Below are 21,502 nucleotides of genomic sequence, written 5' to 3'. Positions count from 1 at the left end.
ACAACTTGCAGCTGAACGTAACATACTTAATTCCAATGGCTGCTTCACCACCCAAGCCACTGGATCTTCTTCACCACCACCTTTCCTGAAATGCGCAAATGGGAGTTATCCTTACAACACATTTTCTGCTCCTGTAATTATCCTGGCCTCAACTTTACAGTATCATGCTGTCCCCACATCCTCCACCCAACAGTTCCCATCACTTCTGTCCTATACATCCTCCCCATATTTGTCTCCCACTCTTTGTTTGCTACCCTCTACCATCACGCATGCCCATCTTTCCCCGTTCCTCTCCCTTTTTGCTCAATTTTCCCCACCTCCCCGTGCCCATTAACTTCCTGGCACTGTGCCTTTTGGCAGTTAAGTTCCTGCACACTCCACCAGATAGCACTCCTCTCTGCCCACCCTTTCCCTTCCTAGTCCATTCCAGACAGTTGCTTCCACTCCAAGTGATAGTTGCATTCTGGTCCAATCTGCCAGAGTTCATGATCACGTGTGCATGAGATGCGCTTACTTCTGTGAATGAATGGCGCATGTTTCTCTTTCTGACAAAGGCTGTGGGTAAAAGCTTATGTGGAAGTGTTTATTAATTGTGCCTGTCTGCAAGTCAAAATGTCATCTTTGTAATTAGCAGTCTTACCTTTACCTACATTGTCAAGTTTCAAAAAGATTAGATATAATGAATAATGTTTGCTGGAAGTTATTAAGTGCTCTCATTTGCAAATACTGAATAAATATATTGTGGAAAACTTGCTTGCTATGAGCTATGCTTTATCAAGGTATATTTAAAAGTGTAAAAGATTTAAACACGTGTGCATGCCAACACACATGTACATTTACACAAGCATAACTACACACACATGACCACTGTCTATCCGCCACAGCGGCCAGAGACAGTGGTAGTGTGTGTAGTCTTTCCATAATATTGTTATTCTGTCCTAGAGTTTCCAATGTTTTATTTTGCGTAACACTAAGTTAATTAGATTGCTGATGGTAAGTGTTTTGCAGATATACTTTTGACTATATTTGAAAAATATTTATCAATTTGTGTCTGTTCAGTATCTCTAATATTTTGACATCTCAATAGACAGATTATTGAGTTTTGTATAGAGTAATAGTCTGTAGTCTGTACATTTGTTGATTGAGTCTCTTCATTTCCTATGGCTATTACTTTAGTAAGGGTCTTCGTCTACAGTTCATAGTATCTACGGAAGTTGTCGTCCACTGTGACTATAGAACTGGCTCTTGGTTTGGTAAGATATTCTTAAGCCCTTTGAGGTCCAGCCTTTGTGAACTTCCGTATTTTTGTTGTGCCTTGATCCCTTAATCTTTCACCAGAGGGCAGTTTAGAAATATCACATTACGTCAAGAAATATTGTGATATCCTTGTCAGTTATCAAAGAAGGAAGAAAATGAAAATGAAAATGAAAGAAACCAGCCACATAACTAACAATCTTTATCACTTGGATCTATTGCTAGCCAAACCCAACAATGTATTAAAAGTGAAAATATTGTGACAGTTACCTGGAACAAAATACCTTCCCTCTGGAAGTTGGGTCTGTCATGCAAAAGTCAACTAAGACTCTTCATATGTGCTATGGATACCTCTATCCATGGAAATAAGGTTGGTTTGATGTTCCTACACTTTAAGCTTCTGATTTAGTACCAGAGCAATGAATTCTAGGGATACCTCGCCAGGACTGCAACTAGAGTGGAAGTTAATGAGTGACTGAATGTGTCATACTACTTAGATTAACAGGAGCTGAAGAAATACCTCGAGTGTTCTAGGAAGTGTAATAGGACCTTCGCTGTTAGTGTTACAGTTTTGACTTACCAAACAGCGTTGTTTGAAGTCTCGTGCTTTTTGCGGATGGTGCAGTCACTTTTAAGGAAATTTGGCCTGGAAAAATTGTAGTAATATCCAGCTATAACTCAATAAGGTATCAACCTGACTGCTCACCAGGAGCAAACAGAGGGGGGCAGTCATTTGACTCAAGTATTGATAGTCCGCGGATCTGGCAGGCATTGAGCAAATCAGCTTCCTATTAGTGTGCTCCTTCCAGTTATATCTACAGTGCTTTTGTAGGAAGCAATGAGGCAACAAGTGAAGTCATTGCCAAAACACAGTAGACAGACATTGATAGTGTGATCAGATATTGATACTACAGTGTTCCAAATGCTTTGTGTGTTTCATGGAAAAACAGGTACAGTTGGCAAAACAAAACTGTTTATTTGTCTTACTATATTAGAGTACTATCAGCTTTGTACCTCAAACCTGTGGTAATGCAATACACATTGGCAGCAGCATTAGCACCACATGTAAAATACTTTTTGCAGTATACCTGTATTTGTTCCCTCCTTATTCTAATAATTTTACATACAGACCTTTTTTCTTTCCTGTGCTTGCATATAATTACCACATATTGTTTTGTATATACAATGATAAGCCAAACATTATGACCAGTGCCCACCACATTCTTGGTTGCTGCCTGGTGGTGTTGCATGTTCCATAGTAACAAGAGTATGCAAGTGGAGCTGTCACAACTGAGGCATCATCCTATAATTCTTTAATCATAAGAATAAACCTGATGTAAACAAACACAAATGCGATGATCGGTTCAGAAGCCATAGTGCATGTACACTGGTGTTACGCTCTTAGAAGTGGGTCCTACTTATGTATTAGATATCTTATTACTAAGTTATCAGGGTGTATACGACCCGGGACAACCGGGAGATCCGGGAAAAACCCGGGAATTTTTTCATCCGAGAGAAAACCGGGAATAACCCGGGAATTTTTCATTGTTTTAGTTTTGTTAAATTTTTGTAATTTTGACTGGTAAGAACCGATACTCTAATGAAGGATGTTACTGTATCCTGCTACTGCAGAATTATGCTTAATCAATAAAACATAAATGAGAGAAAAAAAACGAAAATAACTTATATTGCAAAGGAAATGCGCCATAGACGACGACGATGACGACACACAGTGCTCATGCAAGCGTGTGCGAACAGCAAAATGTGTCAAAGGCTTTAGGAAGACTGTGCAGTGCTTCATAACAACAAATTACCTCCGATGAGCATGAAGTCACAACTGTTTACATTAGATTCGTTTTAGCAGTTACGAGCGTGCTCATGCGCATGCGCAATTGAGTCGCACTTGAGTTGTAGATTCTCCCACTTCTGGCTACAGGAATGTGGCTATTGGCTGTGCGAGCAGTCGCAGCAAGTAACTAGATGCTACCGGGGAAAGGGGGAGCCAAATTCATAATCGCGAGGGAAAAAGAACTTGTTTCACAAAGCGCTTAGCATCCAGCGCACGTTGGTCTAACAGTCATATAATTTTGAAAAGCATCCCTATTGGTGTTTGAACATTTTTGAACACATTTTAAGTTGATTTCTGAATGAATCTTAAGTTGATTTCTGAATGAATCTTAAGTTGATTTCTGAATGAATCTTAAGTTGATTTCTGAATGAATCTTAAGTTGATTTCTGAATGAATCTTAAGTTGATTTCTGAATGAATCTTAAGTTGATTTCTGAATGAATCTTAAGTTGATTTCTGAATGAATCTTAAGTTGATTTCTGAATGAATCTTAAGTTGATTTCTGAATGAATCTTAAGTTGATTTCTGAATGAATCTTAAGTTGATTTCTGAATGAATCTTAAGTTGATTTTTGAATGCGTGCATAGTGTATGTGATGTCTCTGTCAGGAGAATCCTCGTCTCATCTAGAAATAAACTTTCCGCAGACAAAAGGGGACGGGGCTATACGAGCTGAGGAAGTAAAGCCGAACAGATGAATGCCAAGCGCTGTCTGATTATGTTGTTGATTGGGTATGCGAATGATCAGTGTTGTTATCATTACTAGTGAAATCCATAGATTCAGACTACCAGAATGGAAATAAACGGCTAACAGGAATAACAGGTGAGAAAGAATACATATTATCTACTCGGTGTATCCAAAAAAAATGAAATTTTTACAGAAAATTTTTGGCCAGATCGCTACACTAGTAAGGACCAGTTGTCAGCCGTTTAAGTTATATTCTGGAAGTAACGCGGAAAACGTCTTGTACGAAAATGTAACAATGCCTAACCGGAAAATAATCACGGGATAACTAAACCTGTGATTCTGCTAGGGTTAGTGAAGTTAATCGGCGAACAAAATTTGACAGTGGCGGGAATAGCTACAGAATTGGTGATGACAAGATTGTTTGTTAGAATGAGGAAGGAGAAGAAACGGGGACATCACACAAATTATGGAAGAATAAGACAATTCCAAATTTATATAAAAATTGCGTAATACTACTTTTCGATCTCATGCTTGAGACACTGGTGCGTATGAATGAAATGTGAAACTATTCCCTAACATAAAGCTTTTTGCTTGTAGTAGGCCTAATAGGCATTTGACATTGGTACTTTCTGGTATATTCTGCCGTGTTATAAAAATGACCATTTGTGCCAAAAGAGTCTCGTTTATTAGGCGGGCTGTCAAACTGGCTGACGGGGAGGAGGAGAGGCACCATAGGACATTTAAATTTCCACTGTCCTGAATGTAGTTTGATGGTATCCATTACAAAATATACACGTTTCAATACCACAGAGTGACATACAGTGACGTGCGATAGAAGAATGCTGTCTGAAGAGACGTGGCACTGCACTTTGGCACACTTACGAAAACAAAACAGATATCTGTAGCCAGGGGCTATCAAGTGAATTAAAATACATTCACATAATTACGGAAGGCTAAAATATGTTATTAGTTTCAGATTTTATTTTATTCTCAACTTTCTGACAGTGGAGTTATTTTTGTCTGTTTGCTAAAGAAATTTGACTTTTATTAACCTTTTCTGCAGAGGCAGTCAATGTATTTGAAACGAAATGTTTAATTCCACAGTTTCAACTGTTCGCTGCATTTAAAGTGCACGTTTTCATCTTCTAGCACGTATGGCATTATGCCATAATAAAAAAGAACCAAACATGATGTAATACAGTACGGTGCTCCAGGAAAATTTAAATCCCGAAACCACACAGAAAAATTTAATATCGGGTCGAGGTCTACTTCATTGGGAATCTGGACATACGAATGTGCACTTTAAGTAGGCTATGCACTTTAAATGTGCACATTTCAGCATGGTTCACGAAATTCCGATGCTCGTGGAGTATCCTCTGATGTCTTGTTTCTTTTATGACATAATGTATGATCTTTCAATGTCTTACACGTACGTACATACGGGCTTGTAACATCATGGTAGCTGCGCAAGCGCAGTGTCGCCTGTTATCTGCACTCTGTGCAAACTGCTGAAACGAACCTATTTCTAACAAGTCGCGGGAAAATATTGCAAATGGTGGTTTGAAAGGCGTTACTTTCGAAGTAAATATCCTTTTACGTAAGTTGAACTATGTGTGAGAATGTTCCATGAATTTCTTAAATCACAGAGCGTTTGACTCTCATTTAAAAATTAACTCTTTGATGATGACCCATTTAAAAGAATTTCGTACCCTGAAGATCAGACATTTATATCACTATTAAAAATTTTACTGGCACATTTGTATGATATATCTTAAAATGTAACACTCGCAAAAAAGATCAACATTATATGCAAAAGCTTAGCTTCTCTTGCAGCTTATTAACCTTAGAGACTAAAATTATATGTGAAAGCTTTGCTTTTCTTGTAGCAACACTATGTATATTAATTTAAACTATAAATTTTCTCTATTTGTGTGTTCGTGCGACGTAATGTTGCTGTTGTCTGACTATATAATGTGTCCTATGCTCTGAATACCCGCTGTCATCGGCTGGCGAGATCACGTGACACGAGCCATAACTGGCTTACAGAAGCGCATCGCAATCTCGATTTCAATGATTTGGAAATTAACATGTGGTGTTTGGTGGAATTCCAATGTATACTTTCATAATACGAAAATACCCAGCGTACATGTTCTTGTACATCAAAGATATTTCCAAAACGTGTCTTTTTTCCTGAGTTTAGATTTCTAAAGTGCCGGGAAATTCAACGCCCGTGTATAAAATCATAACCATTCAAAGAATTGATAAGTTTCGCATGAAAAATATAATGTCACTTAACACGGAAGACGTGTTTTTTCACCCGGGAGAAAGTGTATTTTTAACTGGGAAAAATCTGGGAATTTTTTTTCCTTGTCCACGTATACACCCTGGTTATGTTAAATGAAACTTTAAAGTATTCAAATGTATTAACAGCCATCAACATTTCTCTTAATCATGCTTTAGCTACATAGTTTCTATTTCAAAAATCGTGTACAGTCACAGCCTCTGCAGCGTTGTGCTCCGATTGTCGCGCAACTAATGCGCAGTATGAAAATGGCTGAGGCTGCTTTCTCTTCCGTAGTGAAACACGCATGGAACACAGTTAAAAAAGGCCAAGAAATAGGCTGTTCTTAATGTTTTTCATAAATTTATGGAGATAACCAGCCTTACAGTTTCCCAACATTGTGTATAATGCAGTTGATATACTGACCCTCAGAGGACGTGTAGCGGAGTCGGTAGTGTAATGGAATATGAACCAAGTGCAGTTATTTGACCATTGGTTCAAATCTCTCCAGCATAAATTATTAGTAATTTTTTTGTTTCTTTATTATTTTTTTAATTTTTGTTCAGTTTGAAATACCTACATCTCGTAATTATAAAACTCGTCACAATTTTTTATGAATAAGGTAAGTCTTCTTGTTTCTAATTACATATTGGAGAAGAAATTCATGTTTCCATTTCAAATACAAACTCTTACCTACCTATGTTTTATGAAAGACTGTTCATAAAAGTAGTTTAAATTAAGAAAACATAACAATTTATTTTTAAGACAAAAATGAAAAACCAAATTCTTTTTACTTGGACTGCATGCACCTGTTTCAGAGATACATATTCTCATAGAAACATGTAAAACAATCATTTTCACAACATAAAGCATATAAAAAAAATGCTGAATTTTTATATTTTCTACTGTACCAGTACAATATAAACCCAACAGAACTGATCTGGAGCCAAGCTGCGGGATTTGGCCTAAGAAGTAACAAGACTGTTTAGTTACCAGACGTATTGGAACTAACGCACGCAGCTTTTTCACATGTCACTGCTGAACGTTGGCGATATATAGAACGGCTGGTCATAAAAGAGGAGGAGAAAATGCTGCGCCTGGTTGGCTTCATAGAAACTGTGTTGATAGGCTCGTTATCAACATAGCAGGTGACACTCCCAGAACTGAAATGTATTTCTCAAACTTGGATAAGGAAGATTACCAGCAACTTACTGTATATAATACCTTCAGTGGGTTCAATATTTAACTATACGGTGAAATCCTTCAATACTCTCTTATGTTACACACAGCTGATGCAGAAAAATTACCCTGTGGCTAAGTCAGGAAGTTTCATCGTTCTTGTTTTTAATTACAATAGTACGTTAGCTAAAAACGATAAAGTATTGTGGTTTTCGTCTCGTCATCTAAGGAGGGTGTTGTGGGAGATTTGTGGTGTGTTATTTCACTCTGACATTCGAAGCTGCATTGCTCCTCTGCTCGTCTCTTTCTACAGGTGAACTGCAGCTGGCCATGTGACTGCAGGCTAGCTGTACCAGCTGACCGCTCAGTGCTGTCAAAGTTAAATGCGCTGGTAACGCTGTTGTCCCATTTATCGCTAAGTCGATGTGCACATAACGCGCAGCACAAAACGTACACTTATTATCGTGCTTGACAGTACTTTGGACGGCTTGGCTGCTGTCCCATGTGAAACGGAAATCCGGTGAGGTTCCAGCAAATGCGGAAGAATAAATAGTGCAGTGTTATATCAGGTTTATTCTTATGATGAACGGATTAAAGCAAATATGTGGGCTGCAAATGGGGAAATCCACTGAGATAAGTGACTTTGACCAAGGGCAGATTTTCATTATGCAGAACATGTGAACGAGTAGCTCGAAAACATTGAAGCTTGTTGAATGTTCATTTGCTACTGTGATGAGCATTTACGAAAAGAGGTAGGACAGTGAAATTACCACTAAGCACTAAATGGGTTGATGTCCACAACTTTTCAGATAACATGGGTTTCAGAGGCTTGTCTGCTCTCTAAACTAGGGTAGATGGTGATCTGTGATACTGCTGAAAGAGCACACTGCCGGTACTTCCATAAGTGCTTTGGTACACACCGTTCTTCGTACATTGTTGAACGTGGAGCTCCTCAGCAGACTACCCGTTCGTGTTTACATGTTGACTCAATGACATCGTAAATTACAATTAAAGTGGGCACGAGACCATCGGTATTCGACCTTTAAGCAATGGTAACATGTCAGCTGTTCGGATGAATCAGGTTTTTGCTACTTCAGGTCGATGGTCATCTCCACATATGCTGTCATCAAGGTGAACAGCAGTTTGAAATGTGCAGCATGCCATGGATCCAGGTTGCTCAGAGCAGTATTATGCTACAGCAGACATTTTGCTGCACTTGTGTGGTACCTGTGGTAGTAATCGAAGACATGCTGACAGCTGCAAATGACATGCATCCCTTCGCACTTGATACCTTCCCTGATGGCGATGTCATTTTTTAGCAGTATAATTGTCTGTTGAGGCAGCTGAGATTGTGTGCGGAAGAACTAGCACAAAGAGGAGAAGTAAGGAAACCCCATGGTGGAACAACATATGTAAAGAGGCAGTACTTCGAAAGAACAAAGCCTTCAGAGAATGGTTCCAGACCCGAACAGAGGAAGCTAGGGTAAAATATAAGTAAAGCAAGAAAGCGGCACAGACCATAGTAAGGGCGGAGAAGAAGAAGTGGATGGAAAAATGGACAAGAATGTTAGAAGAGGACAGTGAAGGGAACAAAACAGTACTTTACACCATGGTAAGAAATAAGAGGAACGACAGAAGCGAGTGCTTGAGGATCATGGATAATAATGGAAGAGTTGTGGAGGAAATGCATGAGCTCAAAAAGATTTGGAAGGAGTACTTTGAAGATCTGTTGAATGCCGCCAAGCGGGTAACTAACAGCGATGGAGAGCCTAAGGCAGCAGACGATTATAATGGTGGGGAAATTGATGATCTAACTTGGAATGAAGTGGAAGAAGCCATAAAGAGGATGAAAGGGGGCAAGGCACCAGGTTGGGACGAAGTAACGGTGGATATGATACGAGCAGCAGGAGAAGTAGGAACCCAGTGGCTATACTGAGTGCTGAGGGTAGTGTGGAAGGAGAACAGAATTCCTGAGGATTGGAAGAAAGGAATTATAGTCCTGATCTTCAAGAAAGGGGATAAAAGGAGATGTGAGAACTACAGAGGAATCACCCTGCTATGCCACTGTGGAAAAATCTATGAAAAGATCCTGGAGAAGAGAATAAGAAGCAGTATTGAAAGTAGACTGCAAGAGGAGCAGTATGGTTTCAGACCGGGAAGATCAACAACGGACCTCATATTTGTGGTAAGGCAACTGCAGGAAAGGCACTATGAGTACGGGAAAGACTTAATCATGGCCTTTTTAGATATTGAGAAGGCGTATGACAGTATCTGTAGGGACAAGCTCTGGGATGTGCTGAACGCAAAAGGGATAGATGAAGAGATAACACGAAAAGTCAGAAAAATGTATGAGGGAAGTGAGAGTTGTGTGAAAGTGGGGAGGGAACGTACTGCATGGTTCAAGCTGGAAAATGGGCTGCGACAGGGAAGTGCACTTTCGCCTTTATTGTTTATTATTGTTATGGATGAAATCCTACAGCAAGTATCAGATGCAATTGGAGATCATAAAATGAAAGCAGTGCTTTTTGCCGATGACCTGATGTTATGGGGAAATTGCGAGAAGGAGGTGCAAGAGCAGTTAGATGTATGGGAGGCAACGGCAGCACAATATGGAATGCATTTCTCTGCAAAGAAAAGTGAAATAATTGTCACAACAAGGAAGAAGAATAGGCCAAATGTGGATATAACTTGTGGAGGGGAAAAACTACAAGTGGTAGAGAACTTCAAGTACCTGGGAAGCATGATTGAAAGTAAGGGGGGAAACGCAATGGAAATAAATGAAAGGTGCAGAAAAGCAGGGCAGTTCTACAAATGCATTAGGGGGCTTATTTGGAGCAAGGAGGTGCCACAGAAATCCAAGGGAATTATATACCTAACCTACTTTGTCCCCATATTGGCATACGGAAGTGAGACATGGGTAATGCACAAAAGCGACAAAAGTAGAATACAGGCTAGTGAAATGAAGTTCCAGAGGAGCAGGTTGAGTGTAACAAGACGAGACAGATTGCGAAATGTGTATGTGAGGGAAAGGCTAAAGGAGGAACCAGTACAGGACAGGATAGAAAAATCAAGACTGCAGTGGTATGGACACATAAAGAGAATGGATGAGGGAAGAATTCCAAAGAGGGTGTTTGATCTGCAACTGGAGGGGAAGAGGCCCAGAGGAAGACCAAGAGATAGATGGGTGAAGGGAGTGAAGGAATGCGTGACGAGAAGAGGAGAGAACTGGACAAAGGTGGAAGAGGGGGAATGGTGGAAAGACAGAACACGATGGAGAGGCTTGTGTTCCCGACAGACCCAGCCAGTGGCTGGAAACTGTCCAAGATGATGATGATGATGATGATGATGATGATGATGATGATTGTGTCTCGAAGCCAGAACTGTGCTACAGTGATCAGAGTAGCTTTATAATGAACTCACATTGATGTTCAGCAACCCATCTGGGTTGCTATCTGGCACCATTGCTGCATACACAACTCAGTTGTCTATTATTTACATGAATTACGTGACCTGTGCATAGACATCTAATGCCACAAACCTAACAACAAATTGTCGGATCCCTGATACGCAGGATCTGTGATGCATTTCGTTCCAAAGATAGACAAACAGGCTATTAAGCAAATGGTCATAATGTTTTGGCTCATCAGTGTATATTGTAGCACCTACTTTTATCTCTTTGAAATATAGAGATGCTTCTGCCTTGAATAAACAAATAAGAGCAAATCTGTATAATTACATGCTAGCCACATGGTAGCATTTGAGGCTTTGGAATGCTGCTGAAGTCATATGGTGTTCAACCTTGTTGTGACAGGAAGTGGATAAAACAGTGGTGCAAGAAGGGATAATTAGCTGACTTTGACAAATTTCCCTTGTTGCTCACAAAACATTCGCAAACCACTTAAGGGATGTGACCTTAGAGCATATTGGCTGCTAATAAAGATTCCTAACCCCCCACCCTCTGTAGATCACAGCTTATAGCTTGCCCTTGCTGAATTGAATGTAGACCGTGACTGGCAGCACACCATCTTTTCAGCTGAGTCTATATTTAGCTCAATGGATGACGGTCTGTTGATGGTCTTCAAGCCAATAGCACATTAACAGCCCACAGTAGCTGGTGCAACATGTGAGTGAGTGTTGGCTACATTACAGTCTCTTGCTGGGGTAGACTTAATGAGATACGTGAGGAATATTTCATCAGATTTGTGGTCATCTTGTCGTAGATCATTATGTGCACATCATGAAACACGTGTGGTGCCTTGTGTGATGATGTGCTATCGCCAATGGAGTGGTCCAGTTCTAGCAGGACCACTTACTGATTCACACGAGTTGAATTTTTCGGAAATGATTTTTGCAGCAGGCTGACATGGACCTGATAAAGTGGCCAGTTAGTGCTGGTGTAGAATTCCATTTAAAATTTATGTGCCTAAATGAAGCATCATGTGAACTATCACTGGCCATCACATGGTCCCAGACCTTGGGTTGGACACATGGGGGAGTCTCAAAAAAGAGACTGGGACATATTTCCAGAGGCTGAGTGCCTCCATACCTAATAACATGAGGCAGGTAATTCGTGCCAGTAGTGGGTGGACCTCGTGCTAGCCTCAGGGTCATCCCTGAAGTAAAACTTTCACATTACACCGCTTTATGTTATAAAATTTGATACTGCTGTGTCTTTGTTAATTGAAAAACTACATGAAATCATTGTACTTGAAATTTTATTTACAGAATGTGTGCTACTTAGCAGTTAATACATTTAAATTTGAAAAATCACAAACAAGTGGATTTGAATCAAATTAGAAATGGGGTCTTAATATGGGACAGTACAAAGAAATACTTAATATTGACCAATATAAGACAGGTAAACCCAAAATTAATAATATTCTCTGCCCAACTGCCTTTCCAACGTTTTGTGCATTTATTTTGCAAAAAAAAGTGCAGCCAGGGCATAGACAAGCTGTTTTCTATATTTTCATTCTTCAGGTGCCTGAGGATAGTGTTCCATGAACTGTGACCTTTTCTTTATGTTGGTCTTCAGAGAAATGACTACTGCGGAATATGTAGTCAATGTCTTCATCAGATTGCACAAGTGAAGCATCATCCTCAGTTAAATTTGTCAGACCCCCGAATGACTGGAAGATTATTTCCTGTGCGTTTTTTTTTTTTCCTAACGAACAAAATTTTTCACTTCTTTTATTATGCTACAGCTTTCTTCTGTTTTAATTGTTTAAAATGTTCCCTGTCTGGAAATACTAGCTACTGAACAGATTCAGACCCCTCTGATTTTACTAGAGTGGATGGCTCTGTGTGGCTTGCTGATTTTTGGGAGCTGGCCAAATATCATCTGGACTTTCATATATTCCATTGTTTCCATGATGTATGTCAAAATATCTGGTGTAATGCAGAGTCGTCTAAATATATGCCTCTTACCTGGGAAGAGTTTCATTTTCCAGAGGCCATTTATAGCATTTTTCATTGTTACTGCTGTCAAATAGGCCATTCCAAATAACCTTGTGATCAAAATTGAGGTTACTACTTAATATACATTCTTTGCCCACCACATTTCTATTTATTCGGGGTAATGTGTGCATTTAACCGTCCAGAGATGTCCATTTAAGAGGGTATGCAAACAGATGTGTGCACAGTTCTCTTGCTTTGTCTATCACACATACGTGATATGATGTCCATCAAGTATTTAACACAAGAAGATTATCATCAGATGGCTTCACAAAGTTCACAAGATTGTCAAACCACTTAGTAAAAATATGTATCTGAATCCAGTTACTAGGCTTGCAAGCTGAAGTTATCTTAATGTGAGCTAGCATGTCCCAATATGTGATACTACGAGGGCTATCCACAAAGTTCATTACATTTTGGAATTAAAAATAAAGTATTGGAAATTTTTTTTATTATATACAGATGAAAGCCACACTTAAATATGACTATTCTACATAGTTGCCATTTAAATTAAGGCACTTATCGTAGCGATGGACGAACTTGGAAATTCCTTCGCCGTAAAATTCGGTCGCTTGTGCCTTCAACCACGTGGTTACCTCTTCTTGAAGCTGTGGGTCGTCATCAAAACGCTGCATAGCCAACCACTTCTTCATTGCTGGGAATAAGTGGAAGTCTCTCAGTGCCAGGTCGGGACTGCACGGCAGATGAGGAAACAACTCCCACTTAAAAGATTCGAGAACTTCACGAGTGGCATTTGCCGCGTGGGCCCGGGCGTTGTCGTGAATCAGCAAGATCTTTGAGCCCAACTTTCCCCTGCGCTTGTTTTGTATTGCTCTTCTGAGGTTGTGCAGAGTTTGGCAATACCTTTGAGAGTTTATTGTAGTGCCTCTTTCCAGGAAATCCACAAAAATCACACCTTTTCTGTCCCAAAAGAGGTAACCATGTGGTTGAAGGCGCAGGCGGCCGAATTTTATGACTAAGGAATTTCCAAGCTCGTCCATTGCTACGATAAGTGCCTTAGTTTAAATGGCAACTATGTAGAAAAGTAGTATTTAAGTCTGGCTTTCATCTGTATATAATAAAAAAAATTCCAATACTTTATTTATTTTTAATTCCAAAACGTAATGTACTTTGTGGATAGCCCTCGTATAATGCATCAGGATACCTGTGGTGTCATATATTAGGAATAAGCCATCTTATAAACAATATGATTTCATGAATATTGTTGCATCAGCTAATCAGATCCAATGCTTTCAATACCAAGGATTCTTGACATTATCCAGTTCTGTAATGGTATTATTCTCACTGCTGTACGCCTCAGTCATGACAGAACCTAAGTTCTGGTACTTTCCGACAGAGGGGGCACTTACTTCGTTAGAACCTGGCTGTCTCATATTAGTGAATTCTCTCGTAATAGACATCTCTCCTTTACTTTCAAAATAATTTTCAGTAATGATGGTATCTTGTGGGTAAATTAAAAACAGTGCCAAATCAGAACATAGTTATTTCCTCAAATTAAATTCTAATTATAGTAAGGCAAGTTGTAGTCCATTCAGTCATCTGGTGTCTGTAGTTTCTTACCTGCAGGTGACTGAAATAATTGAGTTCTTCTTTCCTTGAAAATAAGGGAGAAATGAACCATAATTTCCATGGGAAAACCATATTCTACACTTGTCCTGTTAATTGGAAGATCATGCAGTTTCACACCTGCTTTTATCTTTTGGATCATTATATGCATCCAAATGAATTTTAGTAAATCTAGCATGAGAGGATTTAGATGTCACATTTAGACCCAGTAATTTAATTTTCTCAGCAAATCTGTAATTTCACCTTGAGACCAATATTTATGTGCTCATTGTGGAACATGTATTCCCTCTTATTCAGTTTCATTTTAATGATTTTTTTTTTTTCTGCTGCATCTACTTTCCCTTTCTCTCTGCTACTTCTGTTAATTGTTTTGTCAGACAAAATTTTGTCTCTGGAAACTTAACACTATGTCGTCCGGCGACACCACGATGGTGTCGAGAGAATAGTATTGCTCAGTGGCTGGTGACAACACAGTGCTGTCGTGAGCATATTACAAAACCAATTGTCAATCGCCTCTCAGACCATGACATGTAGTTCCTTCTGTTAAATGTTAATACTGAACAGGATATAAAATCTGTTAAATCTGAGCTCAAGAGGGTAATCAATAAGCCAAAAATTGACTATTTTAGAACACTCCTCAGAGACATTCACTGGACTGATATTTACAGTGCTCATGGACATGAATGAAAAATAAAACGCCTTTGCTTATAAAGTGCTTACCTTATTTGAGCACTGTTTCCGCCCAAAACTAACCAAGGTTAGAGCAAAGTCTACAAAGAAGCCATGGATTACTCAAGGAATAGGGGTATCTTGTAAAACAAAAAGAAAACTGTATATGTCAATCCAAAACAGTTCAGAGGTTGATGCTATAGCACATTACAAGAAATACTGCAAAATATTAAAGACTGTAATATGAACATCAAAGCAAATATATTACAAGGAAAAGATAGTCGTATCAGATAACAAAAGAAAGACAATATGGGATATAGTGAAGGAGGAGACCGGTAGAACCAGGCATGAAGAGGGACAGATAGCATTAGGAGTAAATGATACATTGGTGACAGATGTGTATAGTGTTGCAGAACTTTTTAACAAACATTTTATAACTGTTACTGAAAAGATAGTGTTGTCAGGTTCTGTAGATGCTGCTATGGAATACCTCAGACCAGACATTTCAAATGGCTCTGAGCACTATGGGACTTAACATCTGAGGTCATCAGTCCCCTAGAACTTAGAACAACTTAAACCTAACTAACCTAAGGACATCACACACATCCATGCCCGAGGCAGGATTCGAACCTGAGACCGTAGCGATCGCACGATTCCAGACTGAAGCACCTAGAACAGTTTGGCCACCAGCGGCCAGCCCAGACATTTCAAGTAACTTCCGTAATATGAATTTGACCCTCACTACCCCAGCAGAAATAATGCCCATCTTAAAATCTTTAAAATCAAAAACATCTGATGGGTATGATGAAATATCGAAAAAGTTAAAGAATGTGATTCTGAGTTAAGTAACATATTAAGGTATCTGCGTAACCAGTCGTTTATCAGTAGCATATTTCCTTAATGGTTGAAATACGCTGAAGTTAAGCCACTGTTTAAGAAGGGGGATAAAGAAATAGCATCAAATTTCCGTCCAATTTCACTTTTGTCAGCATTCTCAAAAATTTTAGAATAAGTAATGTACAATTGGCTGTATAACCATCTTATCTTGAATAACATACTGTCAAAGTCACAGTTCGGATTTCTAAAGGGTTCTGATATTGAGAAGGCTATCTACACTTATAGTGAAAATGTGCTTAATTCATTAGACAAAAAATTGCAGGCAACTGGTGGTATATTTTGTGATCTGCCAGGACTCAAACCCAGGCCACCCACTTGGCAGGCAAACATTCTACCATACAGCCATGTTGCCTGTCCGAAAACTGACCTTACTTTATGGTGTTGAAGATAGTCAGAAATGTTTGAAGTCAATTTTCTCAAGAATATTTTAGAGTTGCAATGACTTGCTTTGTGCAGCTGATATTTGATTTCTGAGCTTCACATACCATAAATATAAAAAGTTACAAAAATATGATTGCTGTATAGTCTCCTTGTGGGTGAATACAACCTAACTTTGAGTAACTTACCTGCTGCCATGCACTACCTTCATGTCAAACTACTTCTGTTACTGTTCTGAGATACTTCCTTTGTGTTGTTGCACATTCATTTATTCTCCTTTAACTTTATCCTTTTTCTTAAGAGAGTTAATATTCTTTACCATATTTATAGATACTATTAATTCTAGGATAATTTTATTCCTTCAGTATTTATGGGTCCTCCATTTTTAACTATAATTTAAAAATATTTAGTGACAGTCATGCCTATCCCATTTCCTAATTTACCTTGGCAAACATGACATGACATCAGTTTCACACAGTAAATGTAAAATCTTATTATATGCATTCATGAGTGCCTTTATCAAAACCCATATCATTGTACACGGTCTCCACTTGACGAATACATGAATAAACTTTCACCTATAACTATACATATTATTGTCATAAAATCATGATATTTAACATTAATTAATTTCTGTGTTTATTGCCTCCTCATCCTCCCTCTTCCCCTCCCGAGGGGTCACTTTCATAATTGTAAAACAAAAATTTTAAAAATGCACTTCTTTTTCTTTCAGTCTGAAGTGCCAGACCTAACAAATAAAGTGGTTTATGATTTGGATGATCCAAACCGGCCACGCTTTACGACTGCAGAACTGAAGGAAATACTGCATGAGCGAAATGAACTGAAGGCTAAAGTCAGTGATCTGGAGGATGAGCTGGAAATTTACAGGCCAAAGTCAAGGGACTTGTGAGTTGTGTGATTTGTGTTAGATTCTATCTAGGTTATTGGTCACTGATGCTTAGTCTAGGATTACTCTTTTGTGCTTTATAACCAATTATAAAAACTCTGTTGTACTTAAGCTTCAAGAAAACCTAGTATTTATCTCTTAGCGCATACATTGTTTAAATTATGCAAAAAATTATTTCACTGTTGCCAATAATTTTAGTGCTGCTAGTTTATTTTCACTGTGACCTATTGCATATCTTTGCTGAAATATAGAGGTAAGTGGTAATTTTCATTTGTAGTAAAGTTTTATGCTTCCATACTACAATTAGTGGAATGATTCTCTTTGACATCTCATCCTTACCCACCCAGTTGTATATGTAACATTTTTGGACTCAGTGAATGTGCAAATAAGATTAAGGCTTCATATCCAAAGGTATTCATTGAATGCTAGATGGACAAAAGACTTTTTTTTCCTTGTTGCTACTAGTTACATTTCTGGAGTAACACCTGCGTGATACAATGCAAGCTTTTACTGCTGGTATATACACTTTTGACCTAAGGGCATTAGATTGTGGTCCAAGGCATATTTCTCTGTTGATATTTATTCTTTCAATACTGGAGACATCGTCTGAGGTTATAACAACTTCGAAAGCAGTTACAATCTCGGCAACCCAAACCATTCCTTGCGGGGTGGGGGGGAGTGGCTATGTACGTGCAAAAAACAGTATTCCATTTGAGTCCATAGATGAATCACGACACTGCACTGAACAGATATTTGAATGTTGTGCAGGGGCAGCTGAATTAAGTGAAACTTAACTTCTAATTGTTGTTGCTTATAAGTCCCCTAACGACTTCAGAGCATTTCTGCTCAAGCTAGAGGGGGTTCTTGATTCACTTTGTAGGAAGTACCAAAAATTAGTTATATGTGGTGACTTTAATATTAATTTTATATATGATTACGCAAGAAAAAGGATGTTGGTAGATCTCCTAAATTCGTATGATCTGATGCGGACACTGTTTTTTCCTACTAGGGTGCAGAGGAACAGTAGCACAGCCATAGACACTATTTTTATTCATTCTTCATTACTAGATGGTCATTCTGTTAGTAAAAGCACAAATTTTAACTCTAAAGACTTTGGTACTCAAACCAATGTCATGTATAATTACAATCTATGTAGGAAAGTTAATCCAACAGCAATAGAGATTCAAGGAACAAGAGTGGCAGGATGTTTATAGTGCCAATAACATAGATGATAAATAGTGTGCTTTCCTTAACACATTTCTCTTGCTCTTTGTGGGTTACTTTCCATTAGAATGTTCTAAACAGGATACTAGCAGTAATAGGCAGCCTGTGTGGCTGACTAGTGGGATAAGGATATCTTATAGAGCAAAGCGGGAATTACATCAAAATGTTAGAAGTAGTCACAATCAAGTTACAGGAGCCCATTACAGATGGTATTGTAAGGTGATTAAAATGTTATTAGGAAGGCAAAGAGTATGTGGTATGCAAATAGAATAGCTAATTCACAGGATAAAATTAAAACCATATGGTCAGTTGTGAAGGAAGTATCTGGTCAGCAGCACAAGGTCGACAGTATAAAGTCAGTTCGCAGTAAAAATATTTCTGTTACTGATAAATCAGGCATATGTACAGTATTTAACAATCATTGCTGGTGAATTAAATAAAAATTTGGTTTCTACAGGAAATCGTTCAACTTTCTTGGGAAATGCCTTTCCGAGATTGTTGTCTGAAATACTCCTCTGTGATACAGACAAGAGGGAGAGTGAGTCAATAATTAAATCACTGAAGACTAAGGACTCTCATGGTTATGATGGAATGTCTAACAGAATATTAAAGTACTGTGCTATACATGTTAGCCCAGATTTTAGCCATATTTCTAATTTTTCTTTTAGGAATGGTCGTTTCCTGAGTAATTACTCAGTGTAAAGCCGCTTTATAAAAAGGGGAAAGGGATAATGTAGATAATTTTAGACCTATTTCTATGCAATCAGTGTTTGCAAAAGTTATTGAAAAGGCTGTATATGTAAGGATAATTTATCAATTCATATCACACGATTTGCTATCAAATCTACAGTTCGGCTTTAGAAGTCTTTTAACAACTGAAAATGCTATATTCTCTTTTCTCTGTCAGGTACTGAATGGGCTGAACAAAAGGTTTTGAAAGCTTAGCATTTTTTTTTTTTTTTATATTTATTTATTTAAGTAAGGTAAGGCATTTGATTGTGTTGATCACAAAATATTGCTCCAGAAGTTGGACCATTACGGAATGCGGGGAGTAGCTCACAATTGTCTTACTTTAGCAATAGGCAGCGAAAGGTCATTATTCACAACGTTGATAACGGCTGTGATGTGGGGTACTGTCAAGTGGGGGGTGCCCCCCAGGGATCAGTGTTGGGGCCACTACTGTTCCTTATTTATGTAAATTATATGCCCTGTAGTAATCCGGGTTACTGTAACATATTTCTGTTTGTTGATGACACTAGCATGGTAGTAAAGTATGTTGTGTGCAACGTTGGCTTGGTTTCAAATAGTGCAGTACATGACCCAAGTTCATGGCTTGTAGAAAATAAAATAACACTAAATAACAGTAAGACTCAGTTTTTCAGTTTCTAACACACAATTCAACAAAACCTGACATTCTAACTTCACAGAACGGGCATATGATTAGTAAAACTGAACAGTTTAAATTCCTAGGTGTTCAGATAGATAGTAAGCTGTCTTGGAAAGCTCACATTCAGGATCTTGTTCAAACACTTAATACTGCCATTTTTACTATTTGAACGGTGTCAAAAGTGAGTGATCGTTTGACACTAAAATTAGTCTAATTTGCTTATTTTCATTCGCTTGTGTTGCATCATATTATATTTTGGGGTAACTCTTCCCATTCTAAAAGGATATTTTTGGCTCAGAAATGGGCGGAGTTCATGAACCTCTTGTCGACCCCTGTTCACGAGTATTTTGATATTGGCCTCTCAATATATATATTCCTTACTGTCACTTCTTGTTAACAATATTAGCTTATTCCATGAATAAACAGCTTTCACTCGGTTAATACTCGGCAGAAATCAAACATGCATTTGGATTGGTCTTCATTAACTCTTGTGCAAAAAGGTGTGCCATATACTGCTGCATCAATTTTCAATAAGCTACCGCTCAAATTCAAAAATCTTAGCAGTAATCTACTCGCTTTCAAATCAAAACTGGATAGTTCCCTCATGGGTCACTCCTTCTATTCTGTCAAGGAGTTCCTTGAAAAATTAAGCTGATTCTTTTTGTAATGTTGATTGCGTTTACTTAAACTTATGGAGTGACTTTTTTTCAGGTTCATAAACATTTATTTTTATCCATTATTACTTTTATGTTGTAATTTCATGTACTGGCATGTTCCATGACCTTGAAGATTTCCTCCTCACTTTGGTGCTACAGAACTTGACATGTAAATAAATAAAAGTAAACGCCACTTGCCGTGGGATGATATAAAATCATCTCGCACATGTGGTCAAGTGTACATAGAAACTACAAAAAGAAACATTTACACTCAACTTAAGGAACAGAAGACCAGTTATTGTCTGGGCAATATAAATTGGCATTTGCAGATCATCATGCACTGGGATCAGGGAAGCCCAAATTCATTTCTATGGCACCACAGTTTCACATCAAAGTCTAATCATTACTGTTCTACAATGTACGGAGAGGCAATAGAAATTCAAAAGCACAAATACCCCTTTAACAGAAAAGGAGGATTAAAATTGCTAAACAAAATTGCACACTCCAACTCTTCCTATCAACAAGCTCCATAACACTGGTCAAAGTGAATCCGCAGTGGTGTGACAACATCACAAACTAACTTTTGTGTGTATACATACAAAGTTTGGCTGGTTGAGCTTGTTTGAGATTGTAACTGCTTCCTTAGTTATTGACTCTGATGGTGTCTCCAGCACTGGAAGCTGAAACATTACACGGAGGAATTTGCATTGGACCAGAGTCAAATACTCATATAAGAGTGTCGTCAGCAAAGTAAGTGCCGTTCCCCTATTTCTATCCATGGCAGCGCTATGATCGCAGTTCTGAGCATGCGCAGCAGTTACTCCGACTCAAGGAGAAAACATGTACGCCATTTTCAGATCACTGCTGCCAACATGTGCTTTGTAGTGCTTCTTTATAATGTCAGCTATAATTTAAAACACTGCCGCTTGTGAAATCAGATCTGTGATTTGTTTTCTAAATGCAAAGAAATGTAAACCAAAGGAAATTCATCAGCAAATCTGTGAGGTTTATGGAAAAACTGCTCTGAGTGATTCACTGGTTAGAAGATGGGGTCAGACTGTTCAATGAAGGACGGGATCAAGTGCACGATGAAG

At 38.5% G+C, this 21,502-nt stretch overlaps 1 protein-coding gene across 5 annotated transcripts in view; it reads left to right on the top strand.

Moving 5' to 3' along the window:
- Nucleotides 1-21,502, top strand: part of LOC124711602 (RILP-like protein homolog) — a 155,219-nt gene that overhangs the window by 78,516 nt on the left and 55,201 nt on the right. For all 5 annotated transcript variants that reach the window (XM_047241759.1, XM_047241758.1, XM_047241760.1 and 2 more), the window contains exon 5: nt 16,968-17,140. In XM_047241759.1, the coding sequence (XP_047097715.1) occupies nt 16,968-17,140 (173 nt within the window). The remainder of the gene's footprint in view (nt 1-16,967; nt 17,141-21,502) is intronic.

The sequence above is a fragment of the Schistocerca piceifrons genome, chromosome 8, assembly GCF_021461385.2.
Source record: "Schistocerca piceifrons isolate TAMUIC-IGC-003096 chromosome 8, iqSchPice1.1, whole genome shotgun sequence".
Taxonomy (NCBI): domain Eukaryota; kingdom Metazoa; phylum Arthropoda; class Insecta; order Orthoptera; family Acrididae; genus Schistocerca; species Schistocerca piceifrons.
Note: the sequence above shows the minus strand (reverse complement) of the source record. Positions and strands in the feature narration are given on the sequence as shown.